General features: G+C 46.1%; 1 protein-coding gene and 1 long non-coding RNA gene across 2 annotated transcripts in view; one reads left to right on the top strand and one right to left on the bottom strand.

The window, feature by feature from the left end:
• Positions 1-166: 166 nt before the first annotated feature.
• Positions 167-3,591, top strand: LOC102492666 (regulator of G-protein signaling 2). Its single transcript, XM_006146024.3, has 5 exons — positions 167-304; positions 1,249-1,350; positions 1,452-1,513; positions 2,068-2,234; positions 2,746-3,591. Exons 1-5 carry the CDS (start codon positions 207-209, stop codon positions 2,938-2,940), a joined length of 624 nt encoding a protein of 207 aa, XP_006146086.1. The 5' UTR covers positions 167-206; the 3' UTR covers positions 2,941-3,591.
• A 14-nt stretch (positions 3,592-3,605) lies between these two features.
• The window catches only part of LOC102493084 (uncharacterized), a 50,256-nt gene continuing 38,731 nt past the window's right edge, over positions 3,606-15,130 (bottom strand). Inside the window, exons 2-3 of the long non-coding RNA XR_334188.1 lie at positions 4,084-4,236; positions 3,606-3,723 (exon numbers count right to left, since the gene is read on the bottom strand). This is a non-coding gene — a long non-coding RNA (uncharacterized LOC102493084). The remainder of the gene's footprint in view (positions 3,724-4,083; positions 4,237-15,130) is intronic.

A 15,130-nucleotide genomic window follows, 5' to 3' on the forward strand; every position in this document is an offset into this window, starting at 1 on the left:
GCTGACGGCCGCCGCACTCTGGCCACAGCGCACGCCGAGCCTGTGGACGTCAACAGTGACCTCGCTTCTAGACCATCCGAGCGCTCTAGAGACAGGATCGGCTCCATGAGGCCCCGCCCTCGAGCCGCGGTCTCGCATAAATAACGCCAGCGCGCCGGGCAGCATAGGGCGGCGGTCCCAGCGCGCAGAGCGTCTCATAAGGTGCCATGTTCTTTGCTGTCCAGCACGATTGCGGTCCCATGGACAAAAGTGCAGGCAGCGGTCACAAGAGTGAGGAGAAGCGGGAGAAGATGAAACGGACCCTGTGAGTACGACTTTCTTCCCTCTCCCGCGCTCCCTCCTCCCTTGAGAGCGAATCTTCCAGGTCTGCTGCAGGCGCAGGACTTCCGGGCTCACTTTGACACAGGGAAACTGTAACCTGCGCTTCTGCAGGGAAACAGTGTGCCAAAGGTTAATTTTCTAAGTAAGGTTAAGTCTGTGTGGTATATACTTATTTTGTGAGCAAATGATGCTCGGGTGAAGTTTCAGAACTGAGGACGGTTGCGGAATTGCGGTTGGCTTTTGTCTACCTGCATTTAAAATGGCATCAGAATCCTGTTCTGGAGTGTGTCCCCAGCATTCGTTCTCTGTATTATGAATTCTGATCAGTTTACACAGCTGCTGGAATGGAGTTTTTGCAGGTTCTAAACGTCCTCGTTATGAATCAATTTTTATTTATTTTTAATTATAGAGCAGATCTTACCCAGTCACGACTGTGGAACAAATCATTGCTCTGCCTAGGAGTGTTGTAGGTGGGAGGGGAGGAACGGGGGAATCCATCTCACACAGCTCCTTGTGCACAGCCTGGAGGCTCCCGCTGTTAGGGTGGCAATTCGGCTGCTCTGTTGGCATCTAGTGCCAAATGCCTCTAGCCTTGCAGAGAAAATGCTGTCTTTTTTTTTTTTTTTTTTTTTTTTATGAGTGAATAGCATCTGCCCTTTCAACCATGCAAAGTAAACTCATTAAAATACCCCACTGGTTTTAAGTAATGCCCACACTTGGTCGTAAAACTAGTGGTTTCATTCAGATGAACTGTGCTCAGCACATCAGGTGCTGGGAATGAAATGTTCAGTGGGTAAGACCATTACTGGGGGTTCTTGCTTTGTCTTGGTTTGTAGCTGCTAGGTGACTGTATTTGGTAAAAATTAATCCAGCGGCACTAACTTATTCAAGCCTTGCCACTAAATGAAAGCAATTTTTCTCTTTTAGTTTAAAAGATTGGAAGACCCGTTTGAGCTACTTCTTGCAAAATTCCTCCACTCCTGGGAAGCCCAAAACAGATAAGAAAAGCAAACAGCAAACTTTCATGAAGTAAGTAAAGACTCCTGTACTTGTAAACACGGGTGGCTTGGCTGCTGAAGGGAAAGGGTCCTCCGCTGTGCGCAAGCTGACGTGCAGGCCTTCTCTTGCAGGCCATCTCCTGAGGAAGCACAGCTGTGGTCGGAAGCATTTGATGAACTGCTAGCCAGCAAATGTAAGTTTTCAAGTCAATCCACTGCTAGCATCCCAGAAGTCTGGAAAGGTTGTGTCCATACAACAGAAGGACAACTAGTCTGAGAGGAACTGACCACCCAGTCATGTAGCAGAAGGCTGTGCCTCCTTTGTTTCCCAGTGCTGAGCCACAGAAGAGCATGTAGTATTCACTCCAGGTGGAGAAGAAAAATTAGCCTAACAAGGTGAAGGGCCTTGCCCTCAGATAAGGCCCAGTCAGCTTTTCCAGTGCGCATGCAGCTTCCCGAGGAGGCTCACTGCGGAGAACGTTCGATTCCGCTATAAATGCTTATTTGGCATCAACAGCAAAGTTCACAATTTTATTTTTGTTAGCAAGGTGCCAATTTCGGCATTTTGCCTACTGGCATCCTAGTCTTTAAAGAGCTAAATTCTGAGGATTACAGGATTGAGTGAAATCTAGAAAATTGATATCATCCAGAAATAATTACCATATAAAGGCAAAGTACTAGAAAACCACAGGGATTATTTGGACACTCCGTCCTTCACATCCTATGTGCTTTTTTTCTTCCCCTTCAGATGGTCTTGCTGCATTCAGGGCTTTTTTAAAATCTGAATTCTGTGAAGAAAACATTGAATTCTGGCTGGCCTGTGAAGACTTCAAAAAAACCAAATCACCCCAAAAGCTTTCCTCAAAAGCGAGGAAGATATACACTGACTTCATAGAAAAGGAAGCTCCGAAAGAGGTAAGGAAAAAGTTTTCCACTTCAGCAAAATTTGGACATAGTCCCAAAGTGAAAACAAACTGAGGAGATGTCAAGGTAATGTGAGAATTGGGGCAGTGGTAAAAGATATATATAAAGCACCCCCTCTCCTCACTCTCACAATTCTCAGTGATTTGGCTGGTAAAGCTAACTGCACAGTACAGTTTTCGTTTCGTTTGTTTTCTGTAATCACCCGAGGGTGTGTGAGAGAGAGAGAGCAGAAAGAGGGAGAAAGCACTCCCCTGGGGCAGGGTCACACTGCGGTCCCCTCTCTCCCATGTCTTCATCCCGTTGGGATTTTAGGCACACTCATGCACCTGGTATGTTTTCCAAGCTCTCAGGGCCAGGATTCAAATCATGGTCAGCCATGTGGGATCTGAACCCCTTAACCACTAGGCTACAGGGCCAGCCCTTTTTATTTTTTGTTCTCAAATATTACATTTCAATTTCAAATTCTGAACACCAAATAAACCACAATTTTGTTTTGTTTCAGATAAACATAGACTTTCAAACCAAAACTCTCATTGCCCAGAATATTCAAGAGGCGACAAGCGGCTGCTTTACGACTGCCCAGAAGAGGGTGTACAGCTTGATGGAGAACAACTCCTACCCACGCTTCTTGGAGTCCGAGTTCTACCAGGACTTGTGCAGAAGGCCACAGATCACCATGGAGCCCCATGCTACCTGAGATGAAGAGGGAGCCCAAATGGAGGGCATTTCACTCTTTTTCCTACGGGGAAGGACTGTGGCCTGCCAAAGAGACTGACCTTGAATTCAGCCTGGGTGTTGAGGAAATGTCACTCAGGACTATTGATTCAAAGTTGGGTAGTAAGTCAGGAAGTCCGTGCTTGTCAAGAGAAGCTCACATCAGAATGGCTTCCATCTCTGTGTGAACTCAGGGAGGGAATCTGCTCTGAATGAGGCGCTGTCTCAGCGGACAAGCAGGAATGTGGGATGGAAGATACGGTGACACATTATCGGTCCCAAAGCACTGAAAATGGCTAGGTCTGGGATTATGTGGCCTTAGCTGGCGGGCTGTACCTCTTCCCCCAAAAGGGTCCATGTCACCACGTGGTGGTTTTAGTTTTAGTTTTTTAGTACTAAGAAGGAAAATGTTTACTGTGTGTGTGCGCGTAAATTCTTACGACCACAGGGCATCAGTTGCGTTGCTGACGGAATGCTGAGATTGCCGTGTGTGTGTGTGTCCTCGGGTGGTGTGTGACAGGTGAGTGCTGCTGTGGAACTATGGTGTGCCAGAAACTGTCTTGAAGGCAGCTAAACCTGGAAGTCGTCTTTGAACACTTCTAATAAATTTATTTTGATAAATAATTTTAATGACTACTTGGAGTCTGGCTGTGATTTTATTCTATTTCATTTTGGTAATCGGGACGATGGCAGGTCATGGGAAGAGATCTTTCTCATCAAGGGGAGGGTCACGGTTACTGTGTGTGTCCAGTGAGAATCGACATCCCTGGAACAGGAAAATGAGTGCAGGGAAGACAGTCTTCATCTCTTTGGAACCTTATGCAGGTCCAAAAATGTCAAATCACATTTTTGGAACCACCCTGGGTTCAAGCTTCCTGACATAATCTTAAAAAACTCAAGGCTGTCCCTAACAAGAACAGACATTGACCTTCATGAGTAGGTATTATTAAGGACCAGCTAAATATGAGAAATAAAATAATAGAGACAACCACAGAAAATACCTCCTAACTAAGCTTCTCAAATGAAGGAGGAAACCAAATAAGGTAATTGTAGGCCTGCCCTTTGTGTTTTCCCCCCTTGGTTCCAGGCTCCCGCACAGGTATTGGCATGAGTTCAAGTCACATACCTGAAATGTTTGACTCCCACCATGGCAATCCACGTCTCCACGCTTCCCTGGAGCCCGCGTTCACTCGCAAGAGGACTGGCTGTGTTACTTTAGCTGACGAAGCAGACAGAAGCGGTTTTGTTTCTTAGACTTACTCCAGGAACATGGCTTTTCCTAGTTAAGAAAGGGAGTTATTTTTCAAACTGGCTATTATTTTTTCAAGTTTATTCTTTCTTCCATGAGGGAGAGAGACAGACAGCTTCCCCAATGGGGTCTTGATACTGATCCATGCCCACTTCAGCCAGCCCCAGCTTGTGGGCACACATGCCCAGTGTACCCGGAGAAGGTGAACATGAACCTCCCAATGTGGGTTAGCCCTGTGTCACCGTCTGGCCCCCTCAGACTATTTTAGGAAGGAATAATGTCCTTTCCTTCTCCAGAAGACTGCTTTCTAACCTCCTTATTGTGGTTTTAATTAAACAAAAGGGGGGGGCAGCATGTGGCATGGTGGTTAGGGCACTGGACTCCCATATGGCTGACTGAAGTTTGAGTCCCCAATCTGATGGCTTGTTTTCTTGCTTTTCCTTTCCTTCTCTCTGTCTCTTTCTGGTCAAATTAAAAAATAATAGTAATAAACACTAAATAATTCTTTTTTTAAAAAAAAGGAGCAGAAACTGTCAACTTAGAGTTGGGCGACCTGACTGTAAGGAGTGATTTCTTCTGGCTTTGTGACCTTGCGATTCTCACCAGCCTCCCTGGCTCCTCATCTAACATCCCTCTGCCTACCGCCCTTGTTTCTGAGAGATGATATGGGGCTTTACAAGACGTAAGGCACTAAAAGTGCATTGACTTTGGAAAAAGAAAAGCTGGTCTCCAGTCATTAAATACAACTTCTTTTGTGACTGCACCACTTTTCACTAACTGGCGTCCTGGCGTCTGTGACACAGGCTCTGCCAGCCGTTTGCCTCGTGTTTCTGGGTGATCTGCCACTTGCCACTAGAACACGCAGTGCAGGGGCTCTGCACATGAATTTGGAGGGGTCACCGAAACAGTATTTCTCTTGAACATAAATATGTCACATCGACATAATCCTTAATTTGGAAAGGTTTGGCCAACAGAGGAATCTCGGAGTTGGGCCATAAATCCATTTGTCATCAAGTCCCATGTGTTTTACCTTCAATCTGCCTCCTGCCTGCTTACCATCCCCACCTGATCAAGGCAGTGCCCTCTGGTCCCTGGACGGCTGCAGTAGCCTTCTGCGCCCCTCCCCGAACTGCCTTCTCCCCACTATGAGGTCCCTGCTTTTTAACTGTGGGGACCCTTTCAAGAGACACACCTATCGCCAATTCCTTATAGATCCAGACAGGTTTCCCAAACAATTAAGATAAAGGGAGGGGGACAGGGTGTGGTGGTTAGGGTGCTGAATTCCCCACATGGCTGACTGTGGTTCGAGTCTCAGAACTCGAGGCTTGCTTTCTCATTTTCACTCTCTCTCTAGTCAAATTAATAAATAACAATGATAAATAAAATGGAGTACATTTGTTTTAAAGGTGGTATCCCTCACAGGGCCTGACCCTGCCTGCTCTCTCCCCCGTCTGCATCGCATTCCCCAGCTCTCCCTGCTAGTCACACCGGCCGCCTTTCCATCCTGGCAGGAGCCTGTTGCTGGCCCCACAGGCCTTTGTGGCTACATGGCAGTTGCTCTGCATGGAATGCCATTTAGTCCCTCCTCCCCAGTCCCCTATCAGTGACCAGCTGCTGCTTTCTCAGGGGAGCCTTCCCTGACCCCCAGTCTAGGTCAGATCCCTCTCAAATGTTCTCACAGCACCAGGTTCTCTAACTTAGAGCTCGTCATAGAGTTACACATTCTCATTAATTTGTAGGATTATTTGACAATTCCATGTCTTTCCCATCTGGGCACAGATGCCATGACCTGTGAGCCCTGTCCCCTTTCTGCTCACTGCTGGTGCCCAGCGTCCAGCTCAGTGGGAGCTGTATAAGCCACAGAGAATGGGAGTTCTGTGCACAGCAGGGACAGTCACTCAAGGGATGCCAGGTCCCACCCAGCAACCATGATTCGAATCCCCAGCCTGGCTGCTCTGAGATCACACAGGCGGGAAGGACTGGCGACAGGGGATGGCGGCATGGCCCAACCCCCACCATGTGTGCACACGTGCTTTACAATGAATAAAGGAGAATTGCTGATGAACGCACATTGAAAGATCTCTTAAACCAATGCTGATGAAACAAGATGTGCCAAAGCACAAGGAAAGGACAAGACTTAAACGCGCCAAATGTCTGACAGTATCTTCAGAACATCTTCCTTTGGCAAAAAAATAATCCCTCTCACTAGTCATGTTCTCTGTGACTTTTGACCTTTAATAGAAGCAGCAGCTGGATTATAGTAACAAAAAACCAGACTTCTGCCTTAGGTCTGCGGCAAGCACAGGCTTTACTCAGGCAGCATTTTCCAGTGTCCTCTAGGATGGAACACGCTGAAATAGATTTAAGATTAGAAACCACATACCTCCATGAGGAAGTATCGCTCAGGCTCTAGTCTGCCGGAGTTCACACGGCTAGGATGCACAATCCACTCCCTGTGATATTTCATCGTTCCTGGTTTTTTTTTTTTTTTTTTGAGAGTTTTTTGCTATAGGGAGCATGTCCTTGCCAGAAAGACAGAAAGCGAAAAATCACTCCCCAGGGGGGATGGCCACACCGCAATCCCTTCTCCTCCACTCTCCTCTTGGGATCTTGGGCACACACACGCGCCTGGTGTGAGTTTAAGCCACCAGGTCCAGGACTCGAACTGTGGTCAACTACATGAGAGTCCAGCAACATAGCCATTATGCCAACTGCTGGTCCCCATTGTTCTCGTATTTTAAGGAAAGGTACAGAAAGGCTGGAAGCTCAAAAACACAGCTAAGGCTACACTTCATTTGTCTGTAAGATCACTATCATCGACTTACCATGCTTTAGGAAACTCCAGCACATCCCAGGCTCCCCTCCTTCGCTTACTATAGCCACGGGCTCATGGCCATTGCCTTCAATACCTCCACCCCCATCCCCATAAGCTCCAGGTCCTGGGCCTACTTCTCATCTGCTCCCCAGAATGCTGTTTGCACAGTGACGTTCTCACATTACCCTTAAACCTAGAAAGGTATGTGAATCCCTAGTCTCTCACGGTAAACTCCTAAGTTGAGGTTAAAAATGCTCTATTTTGGGAACCAGCAGTTAGCGTAATGGCTATGTTGCTGGACTTCCACGTAGTCAACAGCGGTTCACGTCCCGGACCCGGTGGCTTAAAACTCACGCTGGGCACATGTGCGTGCGTGCCCAAGATCCCGAGAGGAGAATGGAGGAGAAGGGATTGCGGCATGATCATCCCCACTGGGGAGTGATTTCTCGCTTTCTGTCTCTATGTCTCTGTCTGTCTGGCGAGCGCATGCACCCTATAGCGAAAACCTCTAAAAAAAAAAAATGCTCTATTTTCTGCTCATCTTATTTCCAACTACTGACAGGAATGATTTAATGTTGTTAGAGGACGAAGGTGCTTGCCAGAGGGACAAAGAGACAGAGTGCGAGGAGCAAGCATGGGGGACGGTCACCCTGCAGTCTCTTGGAGTCCATCTCTCCCTCCTTCTGGGACTTGGGACACACAGGCACACACCTGACATGTTTTTCCAGCTGCTGGGTCTGGGACTTGAACCATGTGGTTTGCCCTGTCAGATCGAGCTGCTTTAATAACCACCAAGCCATGGAGCCAGTCCTTGACCAGAAACATTTGATTCTGGGGGATCAGCAGTTAGCTTAATGGCTATTTCCTTGGACTCCCATGTAGTCGACCGCAGTTCTAGTCCTGGACATGGTGGCTTAAACTCACGCCAGGCACATGGGCACGTGTGCGTGTGTGCCCAAGATCCCGAAAGGAGAATGGAGAAGGGATTGCGGTGTGGCTATCCCCCCTGGAGGGTGATTTCTTGCTTTCTGTCTGTCTGGCTGACTCTGTCTTTCTGGCAAGGGCACGCGCCCTATAGCAAAAACCTATCAAGAAAAAAAGAGAAACATTTGATTCTGGTTTTCCTGTGTCTCTGAGATACATTAGTCTCCTATTGGACCAAAATTTCCCCTTGCTTAGAACTGCTGTCTCCTCCCTTAAATTTACTCATTTTTTCTTATTTAAAAAAATTATTTATTTATCATTATTGTTATTTTTTTTTAGGGCTACAGGGCTTGTTTGCTCATCAGAGACAGAGAGAAAGAAATAAGGAAAGTGAGAAATCAAGCCACCAGGTCTGGGATTTGAATCATGGGCAGCCACGTGGGAGTCCCAGCGCCTTAACCACCACACTACCTGCCAGTGGAAGACGAAGTGAGAAAGCAAGCTGCCAAGTCTGGGACTCTAACTGCTGTTGGCCATGTGGGAGTGTAACGCCTTAACCACCCCATGACCTGCTGGCCCCAGTGAACTTATTTTTAATAATAGTTGTATGTGGGCTGGCCCTGTAGTACAGTGGTTGAGCATTGTGTGTAGGGAGCTGGATTCCACATGGCCCACTGTGGTTTGAGTCCTGGCCCCCTGGGAGCTTGGAAAACAGGCTGTGTGTGTGTGGTGTGCACCCAGGGTCCTGATGGGATGGACACATGGAGGGCAGGGATGGCACATGGCTGTTCTCTGCTGGCAGCTGCTGCTTTCTCTCTCTCCAGTGACTGCATGCACTCTCTGACAATAAGTATGTGCATATATATGTTTGTATTTATGTATACACACACATACACATAATTCAGCGTATTTAGGGATACTATAATTTTAACATTATGTGTATTTTCCATTGCAGCACAACCACGCCCACACTAGCCACACTGCCAGTCCTCAGCAGCCACATGTGGCCAGTGGCCCCCTTTACAGGTAGCAGTAAAGGCAGAGCCTGAGATGCTAAATCACAAACCAGAATGAATTCCTGCTTCCCATTTTCTTTCTTTCCAATCCCTAAAACACCCTTCACAGCCAGTGGCCCTCAAGTATCTTTTCCACAGTGTTGTCACTAGTGGAGAAATGTCTTCCACTGACCATAACAGAGGCAGCCTGGCCAGACTGGCCAAGGTCAGGTCCCACCTCTGTCACTTCCTAGCAGTATGAGCAGCTGTGGACAGGTCATGGAACTGCCTCACCACTCCACTTCTCGTTTTCCTTATCTACCGAATGGAATGGTAATAGACTTTCTTTCCTTTTTGCTATAAGGCACATGGAGAGAGGGAAATTGAGAAATCACCCTGTGGGGGAATGGCCACACAGCAATCCTTTCCTCTTCAGTCTCGTATTGGGATTACGGGCACGCACATACACGTGCCTGGCATGTTTTTTAAACTGCCAGGACAGGGACTCAAACTGAGCAGTTGACCATGTAGGATCTAGCTGTCTTAACCACCATGCCATCAGCGGGCCCAGTAACAGACTTTCTTACTGCCCCCCCCCAAATAAATGGATCGATACATATAAAGTTCTTATGACACTGCTAACAAAAGATGCTTAATAGTAGTGTTATTTAAGTGTTACTTATTATTGCTACTTTGTATCATTTTCTAGCTATGATGGAGATCAGTAAATATTGTCAACTGGAAGATCACCAACTCCCTGTTAATAAGGAAATTTTGGCTTTCTCGGCAAACCAGGTGTCCTGGAGCTGTTTCAGTGGATGATCCCCTCTGACCCCCCCATATTTCCCTTGATTGTGTCTGTCAGTGAGATGATGTTTGTCCGCACACAATGAACAACCTAGTCAAGCAGACATGAAAAATAGGAAATGTCAGATAAGGTCAAAAGCAGTCTTTGTGCAATTGGGGTTACTGTTTCTCAGCATTTCCTTTTACTTGGTCTTCCTGTGTCAGCTTTGTCACCAAGGAAAGAAACGGGAGGAAAAACATTCCTCCCCAATCATAGGAAGAAAGTTTCTCTCTTTAGTCTAGCTGCTGAGCTCACGGCAGTTCAGAACAGAAGTTACGTACTGGTTGAGTGAGACTGCCATGCCGCAACACAATCCCTTCTACCCCACTGTCCTTTCAGGACTTGGGCACACATGTACATGTGCCTAGAGAGAGTTTCAAGCTGCCAAGTCTGGGACTCAAAACTGCTCAGCTGGCCAAGTCAGAGCCAGCACCGTTTTAACCACCATGCCACTGGCTATTTGTATTTAAATGTGTATCTACTCTTTCTTTAGAGTCTGAACTCCTCAAAGGAAGCAGACAATGTGGCATTTTTCTTTCTTTCTATATGATTCAGTAAGTGACATGAGTATGTATGTGCATGCGTGCACATGGGAGAGAGAGAAGGGAGCACCCTCCCCACGGTCTGCTTGTGTTACAGCCCCTCCCTTTTCCGTCCATTGAGTCCTGGTGTGTTTCAGACTGATGGGGCTGTGAATCAGACCACAGTTGCTAGTGGGATCCAGCCTCTCTCTAGCAGTGAGTTACCGCTGCATCTCGGAACAGGCCCCTGTCTTTTTTTAAATTTTATTGCTAGGGTTTGTCTCAGTATGAGGCACATGGTAGATACATAGTGTTGATAAAAATAACCAATTTTGTAGAAACAATAATTAACAAGGTTTACTTCTAAGTACAAATATGACCAAGAGAAAGGCAAATGCATCTGTCTTGGGGTGCTAGGATATGGGGTTTCCTTTTATTTGGTTCTGAGAGTGAGACAAAGTTTAGAATTTAGTGAAAAGAGCTTTTCCATTGGTCTGGCCCAAAAAGGCAGGATATCTGGGTTATAGGTGGGTATTACAATTTTTTTTTTAAATAAGTTTTGTTATAGGGTGCATGTGCTCGCCAGAAAGACAGAGACAGAGAGAGCGACAGAAAGCGAGAGATGGCCATGCCACAATCCCTTCTCCTCTATTCTCCTCTTGGGATCTTGGGCACGCACGCACATGCACCTGGCATGAGTTTAAGCCACCGGATCCGGGACTCAAACCATAGTCGATTACATGGGAGTCCAGTGGTATAGCCATTACACCAACTGCTAGTCCTGGGTATGACAGTTTTTTAGGTTGGTGATTGGAAAGGAAGGTCTGCGTCCTGGGAAGAGAGCAGTAAAAGAATGTACTTAAACAGTGATAAGGATACTTAATATTGGGACTAGCAGTTAGTGTAATGACTATGTCACTAGACTCCCTGTAGTTGACCGTGGTTCGAGTCCCGGACCCAGTGGCTTAAAACTCACGCTGGGCACATGTGCATGCGTGCCCAAGATCCCAAGAGGAGAATGAAGGAGAAGGGATTGTGGTGTGGCCATCCCCCCGGGGGGTGGTTTCTTGCTTTCTCTCTGGCTCTCTCTGTCTGGCAAGCACACACACCCTATAGCAAAAACCTCTCAAAAAAAAAAAAAGGATGTTTAATATACATCACAAAGATACTATGTCAGTGACAGGGTGTAGGAAGAGTCCTATTATCAGTAGGCCAAAACGGTGTGTTAGTGTTTCTGGGCATGACTTCCCCCAGACTCCCTAGAAAGGTTTTAGGAAATAGGAAAAAGCAGACTTTTGTTCTCACCAGCGTTAGTGAGCAAATAAACAGTTCTACTCCATAGAGAAACCATATGTGTTAGGACTCACCAAAGATCTCCTATCTGTGTATTTCTATTTTATCAGGTTGTTGGGAAAGTCATGATGTATCTTTCTATTTTTTATGCAAAAATGCATCATGACTTTCCCAGCAACTCAATAATTAGAAAAATATTTTTAGGTTATCCAAAACAAATATTAGTCATTTATTGAGCTTTCACTACTAATTTCTTCTTCCTTGTCTGCTACTACTGACCCACGCTTGGACATAAAATGTGCTTATACTTTCATTCCACAGACCACCTGGCATGGATGTCACATATGCTGCTACTAATATTGAGTCATTGGAAAAGCCATAATATATTTTTCTGGTTTTCTATGCAAAAATGCACTATGATAAAATTTTTGTATGATAAAGTTTTTTGTCTTCAGGAAAAATGGCTAAGGTAAAAACAAAGAAGGGACAAAGACTCTAAGTCTAAAGCTGTGGCAGGTTTAAGTTATAGTGGAAGAATCTAAGGATTACAAAAATTGATAACAATGAAGGTTTTGTTGATAAATGTTCTAAAGCTAACTGTACTGATGTGAAGCCATCACAGTTTTGGTTGTTATCTTTAAGTGTTATCTGTAATAGAAATAACAGAATTTCTTTGTCTATTACATCATGACTATAATGAACTGCTCTTTTTATCTAGAACCCATCCAGCTACAAATGGTGCTTGGGACAGTCTCCAGTGAATGCCCATCACGACTTCTAGCACAGACCTCTAGACAGACCTCTGGAAGAGGATCCTTTAACTGTTGTCCCCTCATCATCATCCCATTTCAGCAGAAGTCAGAGTGGTCTTTGACCGGTATGTCCCCTAATAGTATTAGGGATTCCTCTGCAGAGGGGGGAATGACGTGGGAGACAGGGACCCTAAAATATAGTTAGGGTATAGGCCCAAAATGGAATGACAAAATGGCTCAGTTTTAAGATGGAGACAGAGCAGTTCAGCTGCTTGCCTGGGAGAGACTGCTTGCAGCAGTGGCTCAGTGGCTGACCTAGGCAGCACGGTCTAGACCTGAAACAAAGGCTTCTTTCCATACCCTACAATGTTCTGAAAAGATAAGATAATGGTTTTTATGGCCCAAAGCATCTAGACAAAGAATCTCCTAAACTTTGTATCCATTCCAAAATTAGGAGAATAATGGAACCTATACACCTGTGCCCCCCACCCAGGAGAATGCATGCACAAGCCCCACCTAGAACAAGTCTGGACAAGACCTCTCCTGACCAAAATAAAAACCCCTCACCCCATTCCTACTTTCTGGGACTCCTTCCTTCCCCATCGTCAGAGCTCTGCTTTCCTTCCCTCTCCTTCAATCAACTCTCCGCTTTGCAATACCCACTCTTTGTGACCTTGTCTCTAGATTTTTATGAGTGTGAGACAAGAACCCCGTTCTGCTGTGAGTGGTGTACCCACACATCCCTGTGTCACTGCTTCGTGAATATACTAAAGAGTGACCCAAGGCTTCCAGGTCCAATTATGGCAATGCCATTCTCCTCCTCCACTGCCCCACCCCCACCCTGAGTCAAGGTAACACATCCTGGGGCCACAGTCTAGAGAGAGTCACCCTAGAAACCAGATGGAGTCAGATAATCCCCAAGGTGATCTGCTGGTGGTAAATGCCTTTAATTAATCAAAGTTTGAAAACACAAAAAGAAAAATTTTGAGTGTGGTCTCAGAAGTCCTTAGCCCATGTAACCCTCCTCAATGGCAAACCCTTCTTGAAAGCACATGACAATGTCAAAAAACATTAAACTTGTTGACTTAGCTACCCAACCAAGTTCAAGAGATGAAATGAACATTACCCAAGAGTTGAAAGGAAATGACTAAGAGTTAGGCAATGGCTCACAGCAGCAGGTATGACATCTTGCAGAGAAGGGTGACATTCCACGCCTCCTCTCTGGGCGGGTGGCACAGGACAACCTATGAATGGTCATAAAGATAAAGCTGGGTTTGTCCTACTAAGGCCAATGGCAGCGGAAGCTCGCCAGTGAGTGTGACAGCCAGCACTGTGAGCGAGGCAGTGACGACAGCGAGAGATAAATGGGTACCTTGCCTAGGACACATCAGTGAGGCCAGAGGTCAGAGGTCGGAGCCTGAGGGAATGACTAGCTCAGGGCTGGGAGGGAATGACTTCTGCAAAGCCCAGAAGGTAAGGGAAGAGAAGACCTTGAGGGGCCAATATATTGATCCCTAGCTTAAACATATAAGATTTATTGTTTGAATTAAAATAAAATATCTGAAGTAAATACTTCAGATGAAATAAAACACAGAATTCAGGTAGATTATAAGCACAGCGCATATAAGACGGATATTTATTTTGCAGTCAATCGTTTTAAAGCTGTCTTGCTTTATTCTTGTAACATGAGCATTACAGTGATGTAAGTGCCAGGTTGCATAAAACTGTGGCAGGCAGGATGTCATAGTTGCTCAGAGAAGCGAGACTTCCCAATAGATTGACTTAATTCCCATGTAGGCTTATATTCCACGTGTGTGCATGGGTGTGTACCCATGCGTATTCGTGTTCATCCTCAGTTACACTGGACATGGGTGGCAGAGTGACTGCTCAAATTCCCTCTACAACAATGAAAGACGTAACTTTGGCTAACCATTGCATTGGTGACTGGATGGAATGGAAAGTACGCCCTCTACCTGCTCAGTCAGCCATGCAGGATGCGGCCGCCTCAATCACTGTACTACCAACTGGCCCTATGTAGTGACTTCTTCTGTGAAAGACAGAGAGACCGAGACAGAGAGACACCACTGTCAACAGAGTGCAGACGCCACGACCCACTCCCAGCTTCAGCCAGCCCTGCACCATGGGCATCCACATGCCTCGCGTGCTGGGCACCGGCCCTGAGCTGTAACCCTGTGTCCCACTATGTGCCACCATGTGGCCTCTGGATTACCTCCTATTTTAAAGATACCAAACGGAGTCCCCATGAATGTGACTTTTTCAAGATTATGTGACAAATAAGCACCAAAGAGACAATAAACCCACTTGTCAGTCTCTCTCTCTATCCATGGAGGTTTGCTTTATAGTTACATTAGTAGATTGCTTAAATATCATTTACATATAAGAGTAATGGATTTTTTTTTTAGAGGTTTTTGCTATAGGGCATGTGCGCTTACCAGAAAGACAGAGAGAGACAGAGAGAGAAAGTGAGAAATCACCCCCAGTGGGGATGACCACACCGCAATCCCTTCTCCTCCATTCTCCTCTCGGGATCTTGGGCACACACACACACACACACACACACACACACACACACACACACACGTGCTCCCGGCGTAGTTTAAGCCACTGGGTCCAGGATTTGAGCTGTGGTTGACTACATGGAAATCCAACAACAAAGCCATTATACCAACTGCTGGTCCCATGAGTAATGGATTTTTCTTTCATCTTAATAATGAAACTACTTTCAACCACTGAGAGTCATTTTAATGAACGATGCA

This window comes from Tupaia chinensis, unplaced genomic scaffold (assembly GCF_000334495.1).
Source record: "Tupaia chinensis unplaced genomic scaffold, TupChi_1.0 Scaffold000161_4, whole genome shotgun sequence".
NCBI classification, from domain to species: domain Eukaryota; kingdom Metazoa; phylum Chordata; class Mammalia; order Scandentia; family Tupaiidae; genus Tupaia; species Tupaia belangeri.